This window comes from Tachyglossus aculeatus, chromosome 21 (genome assembly GCF_015852505.1).
Source record: "Tachyglossus aculeatus isolate mTacAcu1 chromosome 21, mTacAcu1.pri, whole genome shotgun sequence".
Lineage (NCBI taxonomy): Eukaryota > Metazoa > Chordata > Mammalia > Monotremata > Tachyglossidae > Tachyglossus > Tachyglossus aculeatus.
In genome coordinates this window covers 47,530,068-47,554,969 of record NC_052086.1, presented here as the reverse complement: position 1 = coordinate 47,554,969, position 24,902 = coordinate 47,530,068, and the positions used below count along the sequence as shown (strand labels likewise).

The 24,902-nt window shown below is 46.6% G+C and overlaps 1 protein-coding gene across 3 annotated transcripts in view; it reads left to right on the top strand.

The window, feature by feature from the left end:
- IL4R (interleukin 4 receptor) overlaps positions 1–12,842 on the top strand; it is a 36,638-nt gene extending 23,796 nt beyond the window's left edge. For all 3 annotated transcript variants that reach the window (XM_038763547.1, XM_038763544.1, XM_038763545.1), the window contains 4 exons: positions 3,167–3,266; positions 7,342–7,420; positions 7,526–7,611; positions 10,310–12,842. In XM_038763547.1, coding sequence (XP_038619475.1) covers positions 3,167–3,266; positions 7,342–7,420; positions 7,526–7,611; positions 10,310–12,098 — 2,054 coding nt within the window. In that variant the 3' untranslated portion in view covers positions 12,099–12,842. The remainder of the gene's footprint in view (positions 1–3,166; positions 3,267–7,341; positions 7,421–7,525; positions 7,612–10,309) is intronic.
- Positions 12,843–24,902: the final 12,060 nt, after the last annotated feature.

The window sequence follows — 24,902 nt, the reverse complement described above, 5'->3', positions numbered from 1 at the left end:
GTCCCATGTGGGGCTCACAGTCTCAATCCCCATTTTACAGATGAGGGAACTGAGACGTAGAGAAGTTAAGTGACTTGCCCAAGGTCACACTGCAGACAAGTGGCGGAGCCGGGATTAGAACCTATGACCTTCCAACTCCCAGGCCCAGGCTCTAGCCACTACACCAGGCTGCTTTTTATTTAAGGCATTTGTTATGTACTTATCCTTCTCCCTCGTAATAATAATAATAATAATAATAATAATAATAATCATGGCATTTATTAAGCACTTACTACATGCAAAGCACTGTTCTAAGAGCTGGGGAGGTTACAGGGTGATCAGGTTGTCCCATATGGGGCCCACAGTCTTAATCCCCATTTGACAGATGAGGTAACTGAGGCACAGAGAAGTTAAGTGACTTGCCCAAAGTCACACAGCTGACAATTGGTGGAGCCGGGATTTGAACCCATGACCTCTGACTCCAAAGCCCGGGCTCTTTTCAGTGAGCCATGCTGACAATCTCTCGGGAATTCCTTACTTCCTTTTCTGTGCACTCTTAGATATCAGCACATGGACTAAACTAGAGATGCTCACCCACACGTATGCAGACCAATGTTTATGTGCAAACATGATCACGCACATATAAGCTCATGTACAGATTTAACCACACACACTCTCTGGCTATTTCTCCACTATCCCTGCTCCTGTTTCCAAAGTAGCCATCCATTGCCCAGTCTCCATTCCTTCCTCACCCTTTCCAATCCAGGTCCCTAATTTTGCACACTGGCAGCAGCCCCAGTTTCTGCTTCTGCCATTCATTTTACTTGTACATATCTATTCTATTTATTTTATTTTGTTAATATGTTTTGTTTTGTTCTCTGTCTCCCCCTTCTAGACTGTGAGCCCACTGTTAGGTAGGGAGCGTCTCTATACGTTGCCAACTTGGACTTCCCAAGTGCTTAGTACAGTGCTCTGCACACAGTAAGCGCTCAATAAATACGATTGATTGATTGATTGCTCCCTTCATGGCTCTGACACACTTTTTTTTAATGGTATTTGTTCATTCATTCATTCAATGTATGTATATGTATATATGTTTGTACATATTTATTACTCTATTTATTTATTTATTTTACTTGTACATATCTATTCTATTTATTTTATTTTGTTGATATGTTTTGTTTTGTTGTCTGTCTCCCCCTTCTAGACTGTGAGCCCACTGTTGGGTAGGGAGCGTCTCTAGATGTTGCCAACTTGTACTTCCCAAGCGCTTAGTACAGTGCTCTGCACACAGTAAGCGCTCAATAAATACGATTGATTGATTGATTGCTCCCTTCATGGCTCTGACACACTTTTTTTTAATGGTATTTGTTCATTTATTCATTCAATCGTATTTATTGAGCGCTTACTGTGTGCAGAGCACTGTACTAAGCGCTTGGGAAGTCCAAGTTGGCAACATCTAGAGACGGTCCCTACCCAACAGCGGGCTCACAGTCTAGAAGGGGGAGACAGACAACAAAACATATTAACAAAATAAAATAAATAGAATCGTAAATATGTACAAGTAAAATAGAGTAATATATATGTACAAACATATATATAGGTGCTGTAGGGAGGGGAAGGAGGTAAGGCGGGGGGGATGGGGAGGGGGAGAGGAAGGAGGAGGCTCAGTCTGGGAAGGCCTCCTGGAGGAGGTGAGTTCTCATGCTTACTCTGCCAGGCGCTGTACTAAGCTCTGGGGTCGATACAAGTTAATCAGGTTGGAAATAGTCCCTGTCCCACATGGGCCTCACAGTCTCAATCCCCATTTTACAGATGTGGTAACCGAGCACGGTGAAGCGAAGGGAATTGTCCAAGGTCACACAGCACACAAGTGGTGGAGCCAGGAGTTCCTTCTGACTCCCAGTCTCCCCTCTGGGCTCTAAGCTTCTTGTGGGCAGGATAAGTGTCTATTAACTCTGCATGCAAAGAGTGTTCAAATAAAATGTATTCACTGAGAGAGCAGTAAAATTATTAAGTGTTTACTGTTTGCCACGCACTGTACTAATAGTACACTTTTCCTCTGCTCCTCCTCCCTTCCCCATCGCCCCGACTCCCTCCCTCTGCTCTACCCCTCTCCCTGCCCCACAGCACTTGCGTATATGTGTACATATTTATTATTCTATTTATTTTATTAATGATGTGTATATATCTCTAATTCTATTTATTTCTATTGCTGCTACTGATGCCTTTTACTTGTTTTGATGTCTGTCTCCCCCCTTCTAGACTGTGAGCCCATTGTTGAGTAGGGATTGTCTCTATATTTGTAGCTGAATTGTACTTTCTAGACTGTGAGCCCACTGTTGGGTAGGGACTGTCTCTATATGTTGCCACCTTGTACTTCCCAAGCGCTTAGTTCAGTGCTCTGCACACAGTAAGCGCTCAATAAATATGATTGATGGATTTCAAGTGCTTAGTACAGTGCTCTGCACACAGCACTCAATAAATATGACTGATTGAATGAATGAATGTGTGTATATCTATAATAATAATGGCATTTATTAAGCGCTTACTATGTGCAAAGCACCGTTCTAAGCGCTGGGGAGGTTACAAGGTGATCAGGTTGTCCCATGGGGGGCTCACAGTTTTAATCCCCATTTTACAGATGAGGGAACTGAGGCGCAGAGAAATGAAGTGACTTGCCCAAAGTCACACAGCTGACAAGTAGCAGAGCTGGGGTTTGAACCCACAACCTCTGAGTCCAAAGCCCGGGCTCTTTCCACTGAGACACACTGCTATAGCCACATATCTATTATTATTATATTTATTATTATATATAGATAGGATTAGATTAGAAAGAGAGAGAAAAATAGGCCAGGGGAGAGAGGAACAGAAAAAGAGATACTGCTCACTACTCACTTGGCCACTTGTCTGCTGTGTGACCTTGGTTAAGTCACATAAATTCTCTCTGCCTCAGTTTCCTCAATTGTAAAGTGGAAATGAAACACCCGTTCTCCCTGCTACTTAGACTGTGAACCCCATGTGGGACAGGGACTGTGTCCAACCTGATTAACTTGTATCTACTCCAACGCTTAGAAAAGTGCTTGACACATAGTAAATGCTTAATAAATACCATTTTCACGTAGAGATTCCTAGGTGGAAGTCTCCAGGAAGGTGAAAATGATTTTTTTTATTGTTCATTACACAGAATATGAAGTCAAGTTGGAAGATCGTTTGCAGCTGGGAGTTCTTATTTTCAGTGTCTTAATCCTGCCAGTTATTTTGATGTGCTATTTCAGCGTTATCAAGTAAGTTCAGTGTTCGGTGTCATGCGCTATTGCTAAAATTAAATCTGCTTGTATTGCAAACTTTATAGCCAGTATTTGCCGGAACAATATTAGGATGACGCTCTGATCTCTTTGACTTGAGTTAGATTATATTGCATTCACTCAATCACTTGCAACTGTGAATTAATCTCGGCGCCTCTGCCAAGTTGATCCTATATTCGTTAAAAACCCAGAGATCCCAGTTTCAGAGAGGTTGTGACCATATTAAGATCTTCTAGACTGTGAGCCCGCTGTTGGGTAGGGACCATCTCTATATGTTGCCAACTTGTACTTCCCAAGCGCTTGGTACAGTGCTCTGCACACAGTAAGTGCTCAATAAATACGATTGAATGAATGAATGAATAAATTAGAAAAATTAGAAAAGTTGCCAAAGTGCTGTGATGATTAGCTTATTGGAACATTTCTCCAATCCCAGCCCCTCAGGATGCTCACTAGGCACGTCATTTAACCTCTCTGAAGTTCAGCTTCTCTTTCTATGAAATGAGTTTAGTGATGATGATGATGATTATGTGTAAGTGCTCACTATGGTTTAAGCATTGGGTAGATACAAAGTTTCTCAGGTTGGACACAGTCATTCATTCTTTCATTCATTCATTCAATCGTATTTATTGAGCACTTACTTTGTGACAGTCCCTGTCTCACATGGGGTTCACAGTCTGAGGAGGGAGAACAGGGATTTAACATCCATTTGCAGATAAAGAAACTGAGGCACAGAGAAGTTAAGTGGCTAGCCCATGATCACAAAGCAAGCAATTAGCAGAGCTGGGTTTAGGACCCAGGTCCTCTGACTCTTGGGCCCGGGCTCTTTCCTCTAGGCCATTTTGCTTCACACTTCCCCCCATCATTAGACTTAGATGGACATAAGAACCCTAAAGCATGGGGGCTTCAATCTGTCAAGGGTATTTATTGAGTGGTTATTATGTGCAGAGCACTGTACTAAGAGTTTGGGGAGGGTACAATTCATTCAATCGCATTATTGAGCGCTTTCTTTGTGTAAAGCATGGTACCGAGCATTTCTGTGCAATGCATACAATGCAACTGAGTTAGCAGACGCGTTCCCTGCCTGCAGCCAAGGGCTGCCTTTACTACCTCATAGACAGGTCTCACCTCTCTCTTCTAGTCACCCTGTCTTACCCTTAACCTTCTCCTTTCTCCAAGAACAAAGCCATGATTACGGGATGCTGCTTCTGGATGCATCCCTCCATTCTAACGGCTGGGATTCCTCAGGATAATTGTAATAATAATGATGATTGTATTTGTTAAGCGCTTATTATGTGCCAAGCACTGTTGTATGTGCTGGGGGAGATACAAGGTAATCAGGTTCCTCCCACGGGGGGCTCACAGTCTTAATCCCCATTTTACAGATGAGGTAACTGAGGCACCGAGAAGTAAAGTGGCTTCTAGACTGTGAGCCCGTTGCTGGGTAGGGACCGTCTCTATATTCATTCATTCATTCAATCGTATTTATTGAGTGCTTACTGTGTGCAGAGCACTGTACTAAGCACTTGGGAAGTACAGGTTGGCAACATATAGAGATAGTCCCTACCCAACAGTGGGCTCACAGTCTAGAAGGGGGAGACAGACAACAAAACAAAACATATTAACAAGATAAAATAAATAGAATATGTACGAGTAAAATAAATAAATAGAGAAATATGTACAAACATATATACATATATACAGGTGCTGTGGGGAAGGGAAGGAGGTAAGGCGGGGGGACTTGTACTTCCCAAATGCTTAGTACAGTCGTCTGCACACGGTAAGCGCTCAATAAATACGATTGAATGAATGAGTGAATGAATGAATGGCTTGCCCAAAGTCACACAGCTGACAAGTGACAGAGCCAGGATTGGAACCCACGACCTCTGACCCCCAAGCCCAGGCTTTTTTCACTGAGCCACCCTGCTCCACATCTCCACTGTGCAAAGCAACCTAAGCTATGAGAAGTTGAGGGAGCTTTAATAAAGATTTCTACAAAGTGATGGTAGTGGACCACCTTCCCTATGGCTGTATGATCTCAGCCTCCCGAAGAAGACACATTCAGTTCTGAAGTGGTTTCACTAGTGCCACTGCAGAGCCACATTCAACTGATTATGCGCAGGCCAAAATTACCAACTTAGACTGAGAGCCCCATGTGTGACAGGGTTATGTCTTACCTGATGATCTTGCATCTACCCCAGCACTTTAATGAGCACCATAATTAAGAAGTACCATAATCAATTCATTAATGAGGCTCTTTTCCTGTTTGGCATCCAGGAGCGCCAATCAATCCATCAGTAGTATTTTTTGAGTGCTTACTCTGTGCAGAGTACTATACTGAGGTCCTTTTACTCCTCTCTGATCCTTCCAAAAAGACAGGAATCTCCACTTCTCTGCAATAGTCCCCGTTTCTGAGGAGCTGAGGGTCACTTTTTTAAAATTGCGTCTGCGGGACTGGAGAGGAGAACTGGGTTCTCTTTTTGGACTTCTCACCCCAGGGATCAAAAACAGGCCAGAAGTGCCCCTCTCTACTCAGCAGCATTGTGGAGTGGGGAGGATGACCCGGAGGCCACCATCCGAGCCGTTTCCACCCATATTGGTCAGAGGCAAGAGGATTGGAGGCGGGAGAAGGGGCCTGGGACCCCTTTTTTCCCCCCTGCTCCCCATCCCAGAAATACAAAAGCAGAACCCAGCCATCCCCCTCCCTCTCCTGCCCCTCCAATTTCCTTTCAAGGGCCTGGGGCTGAAGGGGAGCAGGGTATGCTTGACCTGTTTTCAAATCCCAATAATAATAATAGTGGTATTTGTTAAGTGCTGACTATGTGCCAAGCACCGTTCTAAGCGCTGGTGGAATGCAAGGTGATCAGGTTGTCCCACGTGGGGCTCACAATCTTAATCCCCATTTGACAGATGAGGTAGCTGAGGCCCAGAGAAGTGACTTGCCCAAAGTCACCCAGCTGACAATTGGCAGAGCTGGGATTTGAACCCATGACCTCTGACTCCAAAGCCCGGGCTCTTTCCACAGAGCCACGCTGCTGCTCCTACTTCCATAGATGTAACCCTAGGGTTCAAAAAAGGAACTGGGCCCCTCCATTATGCCGCATTGCCCTGATTTTTGATCAGGAGCAGTGTTCATTTAGCCCACCTTCCTCCCACCCAACAAGTAACCTGGGACTGCTTGCCACCAAAGGAAGTCAGACCTGGGGAGTGGAGGGAGAAGGAGCCCATACATCATGGCAGGGCAGACCAACATCTACAAATTCACTTCACCCATGCTCTTAACCCATATTTGGCCCTCCCTCCCTCTTACCTACCCCCTTCCCCTCCCCACAGTACTTGGGGCTCACAATCTTAATCCCCAGATGAGGTAGCTGAGGCCCAGAGAAGTGAAGTGACTTGCCCAAAGTCACCCAGCTGACAATTGGAGGAGCCGGGATTTGAACCCATGACCTCTGACTCCAAAGCCCGGGCTCTTTCCACAAATATACTTGTGTATATTTTTACATATTTATTACTCTTTATTTTATTAATGATGGGCATATAACTATAATTCTATTTATTCTGATGGCACTGACACCTGTCTATTTGTTTTGTTTTGTGGTCTGTCTCCCCCTTCTAGACTGTGAGCCCGTTGTGGGGTAGGGACCATCTCTATATGTTGCCGATTTGTACTTCCCAAGCGCTTAGTACAGTGATCCGCACACAGTAAGCTCTCAAAAAATACGAGTGAATGAATGAACGAATGAGTGAGTCATTCAAGGCCTCCAATCTGCCAGCAGTTTCCAGAAATGATTACTCTGATTTCACCAAGATGAAAGTTCACAGCCGCAGCTATTCAAGAGGAAATGTGAGCTTACCCAATGCCCGGAGTTCACTTTTCAGAGCGACTTAGCCCTACCTCTTGACTCTGCTCACAAATCTTTAGTGGTGAAAACTTCCCCCAAACCACCGTGGAGCATCAGTTTTAAGTCATCCAGTTCCTGCTTTCTGGGGATTTCAAAAGTAAAATGTCAGATGTCAAATGTCAAAAGCTTTAATGAGGATTTTTGTTTCTCAGGGTGAAGAGAGAATGGTGGGATCAGATTCCCAACCCAGCCCACAGCCACTTGACAGCCATCATTGTTCGGAACAAGCAGGTAGGTGGATTCTAGGTGTGTTTGTAATCTAAAGCAAGAAATTCTTCCTGTTGAAAGAAAGGACCGAGAGCCCCTTCATTTAATGGACTCTTATTTTTGTTTTAGCTTTCAGCCTGGGGAAAGCCGTCTCACTTGAAAGACATGAATATCTCCTACCAGGACATGAAACAAAGTCACATGGAAAAACAAGCGTAAGTAGAATAGCTCTATCAAGGAAGAGCACACTCCTTCCACAGGCCTGGGCCGTAAAGGATAGTAATATATATCAATAATTGTGGTATTTGACAAGCCCTTACTATGTGCCAAGCACCAAACTAAGCTTTAGGTTAGATACAAGTTGGACATAGTCCCTGTACCATATGGGACCTACATTTAAATTAAGAGAGAGAGAGCAAATATTGAATCCCCGTTTTAATAATAATAATAATAATGATGATGGCATTTATTAAGCGCTTACTATGTGCAAAGTACCGTTCTAAGCTCTGGGGAGGTTACAGGGCAATCAGGTTGTCCCACAGGGGGCTCACAGTCTTAATCCCCATTTTACAGATGAGGGAACTGAGGCCCAGAGAAGTGAAGTGACTTGCCCAAAGTCACCCAGCTGACAATTGGCGGAGTCGGGATTAGAACCCATGACCTCTGACTCCAAAGCCCGGGCTCTTTCCACTGAGCCATGCTGCCTCTCTATAATAATAGTGGTATTTGACAAGCCCTTACTATGTGCTAAGCACCAAACTAAGCACTAGGTTAGCTACAAGTTGGACATAGTCCCTGTACCGTATGGGGCCTAAATTCAAAGTAAGAGAGAGAGAGCAGATATTGAATCCCCATTTTAATAATAATAATAATAGTGGTATTTGTTAAGTGCTTACTATGTGTGAAGCACTGTTCCAAGCGCTCGGGGGGATACAAGGGGATCAGGTTGTCCCACGTGGGGCTCCCAGTCTTAATCCCCATTTTACAGATGCGGTAACTGAGGCACAGAGAAGTTAAGTGGCTTGCCCAAGGTCACACAGCAGACAAGTGGCAGAGACAGGATTCGAACTCTTGACCTCTGACTCTGTTTTCCCCACTTTACATATGAGGCTTATCAGATGAGGCACACCCTTACTATGGGGCTGACCAAAGAAGTCAGGCTAGGCCTAATGGAAATCAGGCAATAGCAGTAATCAAATCAGGCAGCAAAGCTAAAGTCTATTTAATAGACTTTGCCTCCGCTTTCTATTAGCTTTTTGCTGGGGGGAAGACCTTTGGAGCAGTGCAGCCTAATGGATAGAGCACGGGCCCGGGAGTCAAAAGGACGTAGGTTCTAATCCCGGCTTTGCCACTTGCCTGCTGTGTGACTTTGGACAAATCGCTTAACTTCTCTGTGCCTCAGTTACCTGGAAAATGAGGATTAATACCGTGAGCTCCCTACGGGACCTAGACTGTGTCCAATCTGATTATAGAGCATGGGCCTGGGACTCAGACGGTCTTGGGTTCTAATCCCGGCTCTGCCACTTGTCTGCTGTGAGACCTTGGGCAAGTCACGTCACTTCTCTGGGCCTCAGTTACCTCATCTGTAAAATGGGGATTGAGACTGTGAGCCCCACGTGGGACAGGGACTGTGTTGAACCCGACTTAGTATCCACCCCAGCACTTAGTACAGTGTCTGGCACAATGTAAGGACTTAACGAACACCATAATTATTATTATTATTACTCCAGCGCTTACTACAGTTCCTGGCTCATACTACAAGCTTTGCAATTACCATTAAAAAAAAAGTTCACAGTAGAAGGATGCATACACAGCGCACAGTTAGCGTGGCCAAGAAGGTGGTCTAGGTGACTTTGAGTGGGGCTCCAGCAAATTCTGTGGACCAAGAAGGATTGTTCTTTGAAACATCCTTGCAAGGTTGTGTTCATTGAAGTTCAGGTAATCAATCAATCAATCAATCAATTGTATGTTTTGAGCCACGACTAGGTTCAAGCACACTTGGGAGATCACAATAGAAGGTTCCTGGCCTCAATCAATCATTCAATCAATCAATCGTATTTATTGAGCGCTTACTGTGTGCAGAGCACTGTACTAAGCGCTTGGGAAGTACAAGTCGGCAACACATAGAGACAGTCCCTACCCAACAGCGGGCTCACAGTCTAGAAGTGGGAGACAGAGAACAAAACCAAACATACTAACAAAATAAAATAAATAGAATAAATATGTATAAGTAAGATAAATAAATAAATAAATAAATAGAGTAATAAATATGTACAAACATATATACGTATTTACAGGTGCTGTGGGGAAGGGAAGGAGGTAAGATGGGGGGGATGGCCTCACAAACTTTCTAGTGAAATGGAGGACGACAGCAGGTATTCATTATTTACAAATGAGAGGAGCGTGAGGAAGAACAAAGGGCGCAATCGGTAGTAATGTGAATATGGAAAAAATAAATAAGTTGGGTGGGTAAATCAATTTATACATAAGCGTTTAGGGTGGGCTTTGGAGTGACACCTGAGGAGTGGAAATCCATACATTCGATAGTATTTATTGAGCGCTTACTGTGTGCAAAGCACTGTACTAAGCACTTGGGAGAGTCAATATAACAATAAACAGACACATTCCCTGCCCACAGCGAGCTGTCTAGAGGGGGAGACAGACATTAAATAAATAAATTACAGATATGTACTTAAAATTAACCAGAGAAAAATTTTCTGGAGGGATGGGGGGCTTCAGCAGGGCTTTGAAGAAGGGAAAGAGCTGCAGCTTGGTGGTTCCCTGTAGGAGAATGAGTTTCCAGTGTTAGACTGTTGTTTGTCTTCATTACTGTCCCTAGAACCTTTAAGCGTCGAGTGCACGTCTAGAACGAGTATACAAATGACCTACGCCTTAACTGTCTTTCTCTTTCAGTTGCCCCCAAAGCAGAAGTTGGAAGACACGCCTGGCAAAAATATTTCCCTGTTTGCTCAGGCTCGACTCAAAGGTGAATGAAAATACCGTCACCGTGGAGAAGAATCGTTACTGTCCTGGCCCAAACAAATCAGAAGACTGGTTGCCGGAAAGCTACCGGGCCATTTTGATGCCCGAGTCTATCAGTGTGGTCCAATCCGTCGAAATGCGTGAAGCCGAAGTTGAGAGTGAGAAAGAGGATACGGATGATATTTCCTTCTGTCTGCCCTCAGAGAGCAGCACGAGCAGTTTCATGCAGAACAAAGAAGCCATTACCGCTATGCTCGTTCAAAGTCTGTTCCTTGATCTCGTAGGAAGTGAAACCAACACGTCTTGTGGGCTGGCCTCTGACAGCCTGACGAATAAATACAAGAACCTGCCCAATGCATCACAGTCTGTTTTCTCAAGCGCCTCCCAGAGCGATTCGGACTTTAAAGTGGCTAGAAAAAAGTCCTTGCGGTCTGAAGAGTCCTTCGAATCCGGCTATCACAGTTCTAATTTGGACAACGCTTCTCCCAATATAAAGAGTTCTCCAGCTCAGAGCGGTGGGCTGGATTCGAGTGCAGGTTCCCAAGATTTAGACATCCTAGAGGTAAACAAAATCATCATGGATAATCCTGCCTACCGAAGTTTCAGTGCCCTCCTGGCCCAGTCTAAGGCTTCTTATCCGGAAGAGGCTGGCTTTCCAACATTCCCAGATGGCTGTTTGGGGGAGCCGACGTTTCCCTCTTGGGAAGATTCTGATATGAACCCTGAGGCGGACTGCCATGGACCTGCTTTCCCACACTCCTGCTCAGAGGGCTCTGACACCTGCCCCTCCTCTGATGACGATGAGGCTTCATCATCCCAGACCGAGGAAGAATCCTGGGAACAAATCCTAAGGCAGAGCATCCTTAGACAACAGGCCGCGCCGGCCGGCCCCGCCGTCTCCGCGTCGTCTGGTTACCGGTGTTTTGAAAATGCCGTCAGGCAAGGCAATGTGTCCAGTGATAATGTGCTCAGCCTTGGTGTCCCTGAGGATTCAGAATATAAATCCTTCACGACCCTTTTAAATAGAAATGTCCAGGAAGCAGCCGGCATTTCTGCAGGGGAATCCTGGAGGGGGGAAGATGGATGTGTCCCTTCACAGCATCTCGCTCCCAGCGGCCTGGAAGCCCAGGGCTCGTCTACTCCTCCCCTGTTCTCCTTCGGGCTTGATTTCGACCAGGGTAGCTCCTGCGGCCACCCGCCTACCAGCTTCCTCGAACTGTACAGTTCCGACAAGACAGTGGAAGAAGAGAACCTGAAGAATTCCCTGAGCCCCAGTTGGACTAGCCCTGAGTTCCTACAGGATACCCTGGAGGGGACTCCGGCCTGGACGAGGGAAGACTCCAGTAATGGCATCATATATTCCGCTCTGACCTGTCACTTGTGTGGCCATTTGAAGAAATTCCAGAGTGAAGACAGAAGTCACAAGCCGGGAGACGGCGGTCAGAGTGTGAAATGCAGCTGTACCGTCCCCTTGCCGGACACACCGACTGTCTCTCCTGCTAAAGCCGCGGACCCCTATCCCTCAGAAACAGCGATGAGTCCAGAGAGCTTGGGTCTCCAGGACTCCTTGGCATTTCCCAGAAAAGAGCCTTTCAAAGAAGGCAGCTCCCGGAGGAATTCCTCCTCTCTTCCTCCCAAATATCCGGCACTTAAAAACTGTCAAAACATCTCCGGCTCCATTCCGGAGACGAAGCGGGAAGAATCGCGTGTCTTCCCGTGAGACTCAAGAGACACCCCAAGAAAGACCAGGCAGCCGTTTCAAAAAACGGAGGCCCTCGGTAAAGCCTGGGCCCACAAGGGCAACAACTACATGCAAGTTATTTAGATGACCTGGGGGCAGGAGGAATTCACAGTTTTGCAAACTTGTATTGCCAGAGAATGGACAGGTGACTTGGGTTTCCAAAGTGCCTCCAATAGCTGAACAGTGATCTAGGCGGAGAAGTGTTAGCCTGGTTCCTATTACCAAAGCAAGCTACAAGGTTTTCCGAGGAAACAGCTGCTGATGTATCTATAGGTAAAATCGCGCCACTCTGAGCAGGTTGGAGAATCCCAGCAGCCAAGTGAGACAGGAAGTAACCCCGGGGATCATCATCATCAACAGTGGTATTTCTTGAGCACTTTTCGTGTGCAGAGCACTGTATTAAGTGCTCGGGAGCAGAATTTGTATTAATGCAGGAAGCATTTCCTGGATCAGCCGCACAGGATTTTCATTCTTTTGTCACTTGACCGCTGCCCTTACAAAGTGCCACCACTCATGCTATCGGGAAAGAACCAGGAACCCTAGCTCTTTTGGGAACTCCGAACGGGCCCCAGGAACCCTCAGGTCTCTGGCCTCAGCATCCTCAAACGAGGCACTCAGTGTCCTTCCTTGCCTCTGAGTGGCTGTGGGCTTCCTCCTCCTCATCATCATCAATCGTATTTATTGAGCGCTTACTGTGTGCAGAGCACTGTACTAAGCGCTTGGGAAGTACAAATTGGCAATATATAGAGACAGTCCCTACCCAACAGTGGGCTCACAGTCTAAAAGACTGCTTCCTGAAGCTTCCTGAAGCTTCCTCCTTCAGGAAGAGTGCTGTAGACACAGAGTGACTCACTCTAATGTACCTCACGCAGCGTGCAGGCTTCTTATTAGCGGGGCTTTCTTTCTGTCACCAAGGGCCACAAAGCTAATGATTCCTGAGACCAGGACTGATTGTGAGATCGGAGAGAGGGATTCCTTAATAATGTAGATCATCCCAGATACCTCCACTTTCAACAGCCGTTCGGTGGCGGCCGGAGGAGCCCGGCGTGTCTCGGCTTTGGCCTTTTCTCTCCTGCTGTGACCCGATATTGACCAAATACCAACAGGGTCTTTTTCCACCTCTATTTACCAAGAGGTGTGGGGACTTCTTCGAACTGCCTTCGGCCAGGAAATGAATGTATATTTGGTTATTCGTCACAATTCATACTGTAAACTTTGAAGAGGGCTGTATCGCTGTATCGCTTTTCTTCACAGCGGCCGGGTGGGACGGTTATAAAGCATTGGAGGAAAGTTGTCGACATCCAGAAGCTGTCCAGGTGTGCCGAGTAAATGTAACTACCCGTGTTTGGGAAACAGCCCATACCTTGCAATTCCGTTGTATTGCGAGATGGGGCCCATGCGGTACTCGGGGAGGCAGGGACCGATGGGTGAACGGATGGCACCCGCTGGGATCGGCTCCTGTGAAAGCATCATTTGGATCGGGCCATCTTATTGGGATTGGCGCCGCTCATTTTACACACGTTTTGGAAACTTACGAGGCTCTCTCTTCCACTTATGAAATTCCGAACTGTTTTATTTTCAAAGCCTGTGGTATGGTCACCTGATGATGTGAATAAATGCAATTTTGTGCCATGGAAAACCCGTTAACCGGCCTTGAAGACTTGTCTTGTCTGTGTTGGCTTTTCTCTTTCCTGGATTGAATGGCTCCCGCCACTTGGGTTCCCACTTCCCCACCCGCAAGGCTTGGGGCCCTCTCCCAAATCTGGGAGTCTAGTGTGGGGGCATGGGATGGGCAGGGAGCTCAGAGGGCCTTAGAAGGACATTCCTGTCCCCAGGGATTTGATGAGACTTATTTCTGGGACTAAGAAATGGCGTGGCATAGCTGATAGAGCACGGGCGTGGGATTCAGAAGGTCATGGGTTCTAATCCCGGCTCCACCACTTATCTGCTGTGTGTCCTCGGGCAAGTCACTTCACTGCTCTGTCCCTCAGTTACCTCATCTGTAAAATGGGGATTGAGGCCATGAGCCCCACGTGGGACAGGGACTGTATCAAACCCAATTTGCTTGTATCCACCCCAATGCTTTATACGGCGCCTGGCACGTAGTAAGCACATAATAAACACCATAATCATTATTATTATTCATTCAATTGTATTTATTGAGCACTGACTGTGTGCAGAGCACTGTACTAAGCACTTTGGAAGTGCAAGTTGGCAACGTATAGAGACAGTCCCTACCCAACAACGGGCTCACAGTCTGGAAACCATGTGTTCTGCTGCCAGTTTAGGCCTTGGGCAAGCCACTTCACTTCTCCATGCCTCATTTTCCTCATCTATAAAATGGGGATTTAGACTGTGAGCCCCATGTTGGACAGGGACTCTGTCGAACCTGATATGCTTATATGCACCCCAGCGCCAGCCTGGCACACAGTAAGCGCTTAACAAATACCAGAATTATTATTATCCCAGTGCTTAGAACAGTGCTTTGCACATAGTAAGCGCTTAACAAATGCCATCATCATCATTATTATTATTATCCCATGTCTACCAATTAATCAATCGTCTTTACTGAGCACTTTCTCTGTGCAGAGCATTTTCCTAAGCATTTGGGAGTGTACATGACAGTAAGTAGACACAATCATGGCTCAGTGGAAAGAGCTCGGGCTTTGGAGTCAAAGGCCATGGGTTCAAATCCCGGTTTCGCCACTTGTCAGCTGGGTGACTTTGGGCAAGTCACTTCACTTCTCTGGGCCTCAGTTCCCTCGTCCGGAAAATGGGGATTAAGTCTGTGAGCCCCATGTGGGACAGCTTGATTACCTTGTATCTACCCCAGCGCTTAGAACGGTGCTTTGCACATAGTAAGCGTTTAATAAACACCATCATTATTATTATTATTATTCAAGGAGCTGACGGTCTAGTGGAGGAGGGTTTTGCTGGGTTCTTTGTAGAAAGCCCCATCTCATCTGTGTCCATCGTTCCCAACCCCGTGGCTCCTAAGCCAAGGTCTGGCCCTCCCACCCCCTACTCCTAGCACCTGAAGCCTTTACAGTTTACCTCCCCTGATAAAGTCACAACTGTAGACAGAGTCCTAGACTCCAACTGCTTCAAATTCCTACTTATAGTAAATGACTGAAGGGTGGACTGGGACGGAATGAAGCTGAACGCGTGGAGGCCAAGATTTACTGTAAGAACCCCTCCCACACCCAGGATTGCTAAACTGGCCTGCTCTTATTTGGTACAAGCCTCTTCTTGAACAGTGAGACATGCAGTGGTTAGTTTCCTTCACTTGATTGATCAACCGTCTATCATTGAGCATTTACCGCGGGTCGGGCACTGTACTAAGCGCTTGGGAGGGTACGTGCAACACTATAACGGGCGCGTTTCCTGCCCGTAACCACCTTATAGTCTAAAGGGAGCTTACAGGAGGGAAGAAAAGGCAGGCAGAACCTACCGAGGGAGCTCAGAGTGGGGATTCTCCATCAGACCCCACACACTGTGAACAATCAGTCTAAGGAATTTATTGAGTGCTCACTATGTGCGGAGCACTGTACTAAGCACTTGGGAGAATACAATATAACTAAGTTGGTAGACGCATTCCCAGCCAACAGGGAGTGTTTAACTCCCCACCCAGAGTTTCCCTTGGGGAATGAGCAAGAAGATGATGAATTGATTTCGAAAGGGCCAACTGAACCAACTCCCTGGTTATTCACCTCCTCCTGGAAATAGCTCTCTCATTAAACAACCTATGTACTTCCTATAAAGTCACTATTCTCATTCATTCATTCATTCATTCATTCATTCAATCGTATTATCCCCTCTCGCATCCCCACCCCAGTCAGAAGAGGTCCGAAATGGGACCCGAGCCCAGCCTTGTCTTTCCCCCGGTCCCTCTCCCTTCTATACTGTCTGTTCACTTGGTCCGTGACTTTTGGGCATTTGATATTTGCCCCACCCTCAACCCTACAGCACATATGTACATATCTTTAAATTACATATCGTAAATGAGTTAAATTACATTTATTTAAATTAAATAAATTATAATTTAATTTAATTTAATTTAATTTATTTATTTAATAAATTAAATAAATTATGATTTAAATTAAATTTAAAGACAGTCTTCCTGTCTAGACTGTAAGCTCATTTTGACACCTGTCTGCATGTTTTGTTTTGTTGTCTGTCTCCCCCTTCTAGTCTGTGAGCCCACTGTTGGGTAGGGACCGTCTCTATATGCTGCCAACTTGTACTTCCCAAGCGCTTAGTACAGTGCTCTGTACACAGTAAGCGCTCAATAAATACGATTGATTGATTGATTGATTGAATGAATTATTATTGTCGCAGCGTGAAGCAGCGTGGCTCAGTGGAAAGGGCACGGGCTTTGGAGTCAGAGGTCATGGGTTCAAATCCCGGCTCCGCCAACTGTCAGCTGTGTGACTTTGGGCAAGTCACTTCACTTCTCTGTGCCTCAGTTCCCTCATCTGTCAAATGGGGATGAAAACTGTGAGCCCCCATGGGACAATCTGATCACCTTGTAACCTTCCCAGCGCTTAGAACAGTGCTTTGCACATAGTAAGCGCTTAAACAAATACCATCAGTATTATTATTATTATTATGGGCAGGGAATGTGCCTGTTGTGTTCTCCCAAGCGCTTAGTACAATGCTGTGCACACAGTAAGCGCTCAACAAAGCACCATTGATGATGATGGTTGGGTAAGCTCCCTCTGGACTGAGAAGGCACAGAGAAGTCAAGCGACTTGTCTAAGGTCACACAGCAAGCAAGCAGCAGAGCGGGGACTAGAACCCAGGTGTCCTGATTTCCCCATTCTGCGTTCTTTCCATTAGGCCCAATGAAAAAAAAAAGGGGGTTCTAAATACACTTATCATCAACAACTATGAAAATCAATATACAGCCAGGTAGAGCACAAGCCTGAAAATCAGAAGGTCATGGGTTCTAATTCTGACTCCACCGCGTGTCTGCTGTGTGACCTTGGGCATGTCACTTCACTCTGCCTCAATAACCTGTAAAACGGGGATTGAGACTGTGAACCCCGAGTGGGGCAAGGGCGGTGTCCAACCCGATTTGTTTATATTCATTCATTCAATTCATTCAATCATATTTATTGGGCGCTTACTGTGTGCAGAGCACTGGACTAAGCGCTTGGATGGTGCAATTCAGCAATAAAGAAAGACAATCCCTGCCCACAACGGGCTGACAGCCTACTTGCGGGGGGAGACAGACTTCAAAACAAGTAAACAGGTCAAAACAAGTTTGTCTCCACCCCAGCGCTTAGTACAGTGCCTGGCACAATGTTAGCGCTTTACAAATACCATCTTAAGCGCTTGGAAGGTGCAAAACAGCAATAAAGAGAGAGAATCCCTGCCCACAATGGGCACACAGTCTAGAGACAGACATCAAAACAAGTAAACAGGTCAAAACAAGTCTGTCTCCACCCCGGCGCTTAGTACAGTGCCTGGCACATAGTGCTTAACAAGTCCCATCCTAAGTGCTTGGAATGTGCAATAATAATAATGGCATTTATTAAGCGCTTACTATGTGCGAAGCGCTGTTCTAAGCGCTGCGGAGGTTACAAGGTGATCAGGTTGTCCCACAGGGGGCTCACAGTCTAAATCCCCACTTTACAGATGAGGGAACTGAGGCCCAGAGAAGTGAAGTGACTTGCCCAAAGTCACACAGCTAACAAGTGGCGGAGCCGGGATTTAAACCCATGACCTCTGACTCCAATGCCCAGGCTCTTTCCACTGAGCCACGCTGCTTCAATACATTAATGGAGACAATCCCTGCCCACAACGGGCCGACAGTCGAGGGGGGGAAGGGGGATGGGGGAAGAGACAGACACCAAAACAAGTAAACAGGTCAAAACAAGTCTGTCTCCACCCCGGCGCTTAGTACAGTGCCTGGCCCATAGTTAGCACTTGAGAATGATTCTATTAGAGTATGAGCTGAGGGGGAGTATTTTGGGGAGCGGTGAAGCGGGGTTCCCGTCCATGAGGCGATGGCAGAGAGACTGGAGGGGTGGCCTCCCCCTGCCCCTGCCCTCTCTGCTGGCCCGGAATGGCCTCCCTCCCCACATCCGCCAAGCTAGCTCTCTTCCTCCCTTCAAAGTCCTCCTGAGAGCTCACCTCCTCCAGGAGGCCTTCCCACACTCAGCCCCCTTTTTCCTCTCCTCCTCCCCATCCCCCCTGCCCTACCTCCTTCCCTTCCCCACAGCACCTGTATATATGCTGGCACAGATTTATCACTCTATTTATTTTACTTGTCCATATTTACTATTCTATTTATTTTCTCAATGATGCGCGTCTAGCTTTATCTCTGTTTATTCTGATGACTTGACATCCGTCCACATGCTTTGCACATAGTAAGCACTTAATGCCATTATCATTATTATTATTATTATTATTAAAGAGGTGGAAGGTGCCAAGCAGAGCAGCACCTGTCTACATGTTTTGTTTCGTTGTCTGTCTCCCCCTTCTAGACTGTGAGCCCGTTGTTGGGTAGGGACCGTCTCTATAGGTTGCCGATTTGTACTTCCCAAGCGCTTAGTACGATGCTTGGCTTTGGCTTCAAGGCTGTCCATCACCTCGCCCCCTCCTCCCTCACCTCCCTTCTGTCCTTCTCCAGCCCAGCCCGCGCCCTCCGCTCCTCTGCCACCGCTATCCTCCTCATGGTGCCTCGTTCTCGCCCGTCCCGCCGTCAACCCCCGGCCCACGGCCTCCCCCTGGCCCGGAATGCCCTCCCCATGCCCATCCGCCAAGCTAGCTCTCTTCCTCCCTTCAAAGCCCTACTGAGAGCTCACCTCCTCCAGGAGGCCTTCCCACACTCAGCCCCCTCCTCCCCCTCTCTATCCCCCTGCCTTACCTCCTTCCCCTCCCCACAGCACCTGTATATATGTATATATGTTTGTACGGATTTATTACTCTATTTATTTATTTATTTTACTTGTACATATCTATTCTATTTATTTTATTTTGTTAATATGTTTTGTTTTGTTCTCTGTCTCCCCCTTCTTGACTGTGAGCCCACTGTTAGGTAGGGACCGTCTCTATATGTTGCCAGCTTGTACTTCGTCCAGTGCTCTGCACGCAGTAAGCGCTCAATAAATACGATTGAATGAATGAATGAATGCTGTGCACACAGTAAGCGCTCAATAAATGCGATTGAATGAATGAATGAATGCCCTGCACACAGTAAGTGCTCAATAAATACGATTGAATGAATGAATGCCCTGCACACAGTAAGCGCTCAATAAATACGATTGAATGAATGAGTGAATGCCCTGCACACAGTAAGTGCTCAATCAATATGATTGAATGAATGAATGCCCTGCACACAGTAAGCGCTCAATTACTACGATTGAATGAATGAATGAATGCTCTGCACACAGTAAGCGCTCAATAAATACAATTGAATGGATGGATGAATGAATGCTCTGCACACAGCACTCAATAAATATGATTGAATGAATGAATGAATGCTGTGCACACAGTAAGCACTCAATAAATACGACTGAATGGATGGATGAATGAATGCTCTGCACACAGTGCTCAACAAATATGATTGAATGAGTGAATGAATGAATGCTGTGCACACAGTAAGCACGCAATAAATACGATTGATTGAATGAATGAATGAATGAATGAATGAATGTCCTTGCCCCTGGCTCTGGCCCTGCCCTGCTTCTGCCCTGGCCCTGGCCTGGCTCTGGCCTTGGCCCTGGCCCTGGCCTGGCCCCTGCCCTGGCCCGTGGCCCTGTGGCTCCCCCGGGGCCGACGTGGCATCCGTGCCTTCCTGGAGCCATGGCGGGGGCGGGGGCTTTCCAGGCCTGCTTGGCCTCCCAGGCTGAAACTCCACCGGGGATTTCGAAGGCAGGCGGGGCCTCGATTTTGTGTACATTTGTAATCATAATCATCACGCTGATGGCATTTCTTAAGCGCTTACTATGTGCCAAGCACTGTTCTAAGCGCTGGGGGGGGATACAAGGTGATCAGGTTGTCCCACATGGAGTTCACAGTCTTCATCCCCATTTTACAGAGGAGGGAACTGAGGCTCTGATGGCATTTCTTAAGTGCTTACTACGTGCCAAGTACTATTCTAAGTGCTGGGGGGGATACAAGGTGATCAGGTTGTCCCACGTGGAGCTCACAGTCTTCATCCCCATTTTACAGAGGAGGGAACTGAGGCTCTAATGGCATTTCTTAAGCGCTTACTATGTGCCAAGCACTGTTCTAAGCACTGGGGGGGGGGGGAATACAAGGTGATCAGTTTGTCCCACGTGGAGCTCACGGTCTTCACCCCCATTTTACAGAGGAGGGAACTGAGGCTCAGAGAAGTGAAGTGACTTACCCAAGGTCACACGGCTGACAATAATAATAATAATAATAATAATAACAATAATAACAATAATGTTGGTATTTGTTAAGCACTTACTATGTGCCGAGCACTGTTCTAAGCACTGGGGTTGATACACGGTGATCAGGTTGTCCCACGTGGGGTTCACAGTCTTCATCCCCATTTTACAGATGAGGGAACTGAGGCCCAGAGAAGTGAAGTGACTTGCCCAAAGTCACCCAGTTGACAAGTGGCGGAGCCGGGATTAGAGCCCATGACCTCTGACTTCCAAGCCCGGGCTCTTTCTACTGAGCCATGCTATTGCTCTACATGTTTTGTTTTGTTGTCTGTCTCCCCCTTCTAGACTGTGAGCCCGTTGTTGGGTAGGGGCCGTCTCTATGGGTTGCCGACTTGTACTTCCCAAGCGCTTAGTACAGTGCTCTGCACACAGTAAGCACTCAATAAATAAGAATGAATGACAGAAAGAGAGATAGGAAGGAAGAAGCAAGGGAGGAAGGAAGGAAAGGAGAGAGAGAGAGAAAGAGAGAAAAAGAAAAAGAGAGAAAGAGAAAGAGAAAGAAAGAAAGAGAAAGAAAGAAAGAAAGAAAGAAAGAAAGAAAGAAAGAAAGAAAGAAAGAAAGAAAGAAAGAAAGAAAGAAAGAAAGAAAGAAAGAAAGAAAGAAAGAAAGAAAGAAAGAAAGGGAGGAACACGGAGGAACAGAGGAAGGGAGGGAGGAAAGAAGGGAGGGAGGGAGAGAGAGAAAGAAAGAGAGAAAGAGGAAAAAAAGAAAGACAAAGGAAGGAAGAAAGGAAGGAAGGAAGGAAAGGAGAGAAAGGGAGAAAGAGAAAGAAAGAGAGAAAGAGGAAGGAAGGAAGGAAGGAAGGAAGGAAGGAAGGAAGGAAGGAAGGAAGGAAGGAAGGAAGGAAGGAAGGAAGGAAGGGAGGGAGGGAGGGAGAGAAAGAAGGAAAGAAAGAAAGGGAGGAAGGGAGGGAGGGAGGAAGGGAGGAACAGAAGAAGGGAGGGAGGAAAGAAGGGAGGGAGGGAGAGAGAGAAAGAGGAAGAGAGAAAGAAAGATAGAAAGAAAAAGAAAGAGAGAAAGAGAAAGAGAGAAAGAAAAAGAAAGAAAGAGAAAGGAAGAAAGCAAGGAAGGAAGGGAGAGAAAGAGAGAAAGAAAGAGAGAAAGAAAGAGAAAGAGAGAAAGAAAGAAAGAAAGAAAAAGAAAGGAAGAAAGAAAGGAAGAAAGGAAGAAAGAAAGGAAGAAAGAAAGGAAGAAAGAAAGGAAGGAAGAAAGGAAGAAAGAAAGAAAGGAAGAAAGAAAGGAAGAAAGGAAGAAAGAAAGAAAGGAAGAAAGGAAGAAAGGAAAAAAGAAAGAAAGAAAGAAAGAAAGAAAGAAAGAAAGAAAGAAAGAAAGAAAGAAAGAAAGAAAGAAAGAAAGAAAGAAAGAAAGAAAGAAAGAAAGAAAGAAAGGAAAGAAAGGAAAGAAAGGAAAGAAAGGAAATCGGGGGCGGAGCCGTGAGCGAGAGGGTGGGGCCGTGCGCGGGGCGGACGAGCATTCATTCATTCATTCCATCGTATTTATTGAGCGCTTACTGTGTACAGAGCACTGGACTGAGCCCTTGGGAAGTACAAATCGGCAACAGAGACAATCCCTGCCACAACAAGCTGACTGTCTAGACGGGGGGAAACGGGCATCAAAACAAGTAAACAGGCATCAATCGCCTCAATATAAATAGAATTATAGATATATACACATCATTAATATAAGTAGAATTATAAATATGCACATATATACACACAAGTGCTTTGGGGGGAGAGGGGCAGAGCGGGGGTGGGGGGGAAGGTCGGGTGATGGGAGGGGAGGGGGAGGGGAGGAAAAGGGGGACTGAGTGGGGGAAGGCCTCCTGGAGGAGGTGAGCCTTCAGTAGGGCTTTGAAGGGGGGAAGTGTGATTGTTTGGCAGATTTGAGGAGGGAGGGCCTTCCTGGCCAGAGCTAGATTGAGGGCCAAGGGTCAGCCTCCAGCAGGACGCAAGCAGTGGAGAGGGACTGGAGCCATAGTGTGAAGATTAATTCATTCAATCGTATTTATTGAGCACTTACTGTGTGCAGAGCACTGGACTGAGCGCTTGGGAAGTACAAGTCGGCAACAGATAGAGACGGTCCCTACCCAACAACGGGCTCACAGGCTAGAAGGGGGAGACGGACAACAAAACAAAACAAGTAGACAGGTGTCAATACCATAAACATAAATAGAATTATAGCTATATACACGTCATCAATAAAATAGAGTAATACATATGTACAAATATATACAAGTGCTGTGGGGAGGGGACGAGGGGAGGGCAGAGGGAGGGAGGGGAGGAGAAGGAGGAATGGGAAAAGGGGGGCTTAGTCTGGGAAGGCCTCCTGGAGGAGGCGAGCAAAGATGCCTTCCTGGGCCTCATTTTTTTTCTGTCTCAAATGTGCCACTCTCCCAAGCATAATAATAATAATTAGAATTATGGTATTTGTTAAGCCCTTACTATGTGCCAGGCACTGGACTAAATGCTAAGGTGGACACAAGTAAATTGGGTTGGACATAGTCCCTGTCCCACATGGGGCTCACAGTCTCAACCCCCAATTTACAGACGAGGGAACTGAGGCCCAGAGAAATGAATGAATGAATGAATCAATCAATCAATCGTATTTATTGAGCGCTTACTGTGTGCAGAGCACTGTACTAAGCGCTTGGGAAGTACAAGTTGGCAACATATAGAGATGGTCCCTACCCAACAGTGGGCTCACAGTCTAAAAGGTGGAGACAGAGAACAAAACCAAACATACTAACAAAATAAAGTAAATAGAATAGATATGTACAAGCAAAATAAATAGAGTAATAAATATGTACAAACATGTATACATATATACAGGTGCTGTGGGGAAAGGAAGGAGGTAAGATGGGGGGGATGGAGAGGGGGACGAAGGGGAGAGGAAGGAAGGGGCTCAGTCTGGGAAGGCCTCCTGGAGGAGGTGAGCTCTCAGTAGGGCCTTGGAGGGAGGAAGAGAGCTAGCTTGGCGGATGGAGGGCATTCCAGGCCCAGGGGATGACGTGGGCCGGGGGTCGACGGCGGGACGGGCGAGAACGAGGCAGCGTGAGGAGGTTAGCGGCAGAGGAGCGGAGGGTGCGGGGTGGGCTGGAGAAGGAGAGAAGGGAGGTGAGGTAGGAGGGGGCGAGGTGATGGACAGCCTTGAAGCCCAGGGTGAGGAGTTTCTGCCTGATGCGCAGATTGATTGGTAGCCACTGGAGATTTTTGAGGCCTTGAAGTGAAATGAAGTGACTTGCCCAAGGTCACAACTTAGCCTCGGTCCTTTCCTCTACAGGCCCGGAGATTTCAGGGCGTCTCTCCACTTGGCCATGCCCTGGCCCTTGCCTACCCAGGTCCGGCCTCCGGATCGAGCCCGAAAAACGCCCGCTTGGGGCTCGGCCTGCCCGCGGCCAGCCTCAACCATAGGGAACTGAGGGCTGGGAGCCAGGACGCCCGGTTTGAACATCCAGCCCTTCGACACTATACAGTCACTTGACTTTCTTGTGCTAAGCGCAAGTGGGACTATTCACTATTCGGGCAGGGTGGCCTAGTGGAAAGAGCACAGGTCTGCGAGTTATTCATTCATTCAATCGTATTGATTGAGCGCTTACTGTGTGCAGAGCACTGTACTAAGCGCTTAGAGGATCTGGGTTCTAATTCATTCATTCAATCGTATTTATTGAGCGCTTACTGTGTGCAGAGCACTGTACTAAGCGCTTGGGAAGCACAAGTTGGCAACATATAGAGACGGTACCTACCCAACAATGGGCTCAAAGTCTAGGAGAGGGAGGATGTTCCAGGACAGAGGCAGGATGTGGACAAGAGGTCGGCAGCAAGTTAGTCAAGATCAAGGTATAGTAAGTAATAATAATAATAATAATAATGGCATTTATTAAGCACTTACTATGTGCAAAGCACTGTTCTAAGCGCTGGGGAGGTTACAAAGTGATCAGGTTGTCCCATGGAGGGCTCACAGTCTTCATCCCCATTTTCCATATGAGGTAACTGAGGCACAGAGAAGTGAAGTGACCTGCCCAAAGTCACACAGCTGACAATTGGTGGAGCTGGGATTTGAACCCCTGACCTCTGACTCCAAAGCCCGGGCTCTTTCCACTGAGCCACGCTGCTTCTCTAGGTTGGCATTCGAGTGAAGTAATAATAATAATAATAATAATCCGGACTCCACCTCTTGTCTGCTGTGTAACCTTGGGCAAATCCCTTACTCAGTTTCCTCATCTGCAAAATTTAATTTAAATCCTACTCCCTCATTCATTCATTCAGTTGTATTTATTGAGCGCTTACTGTGTGCAGAGCACTGTACTAAGCGCTTGGGAAGGACAAGGTGGCAACATATAGAGATGGTTCCTACCCAACA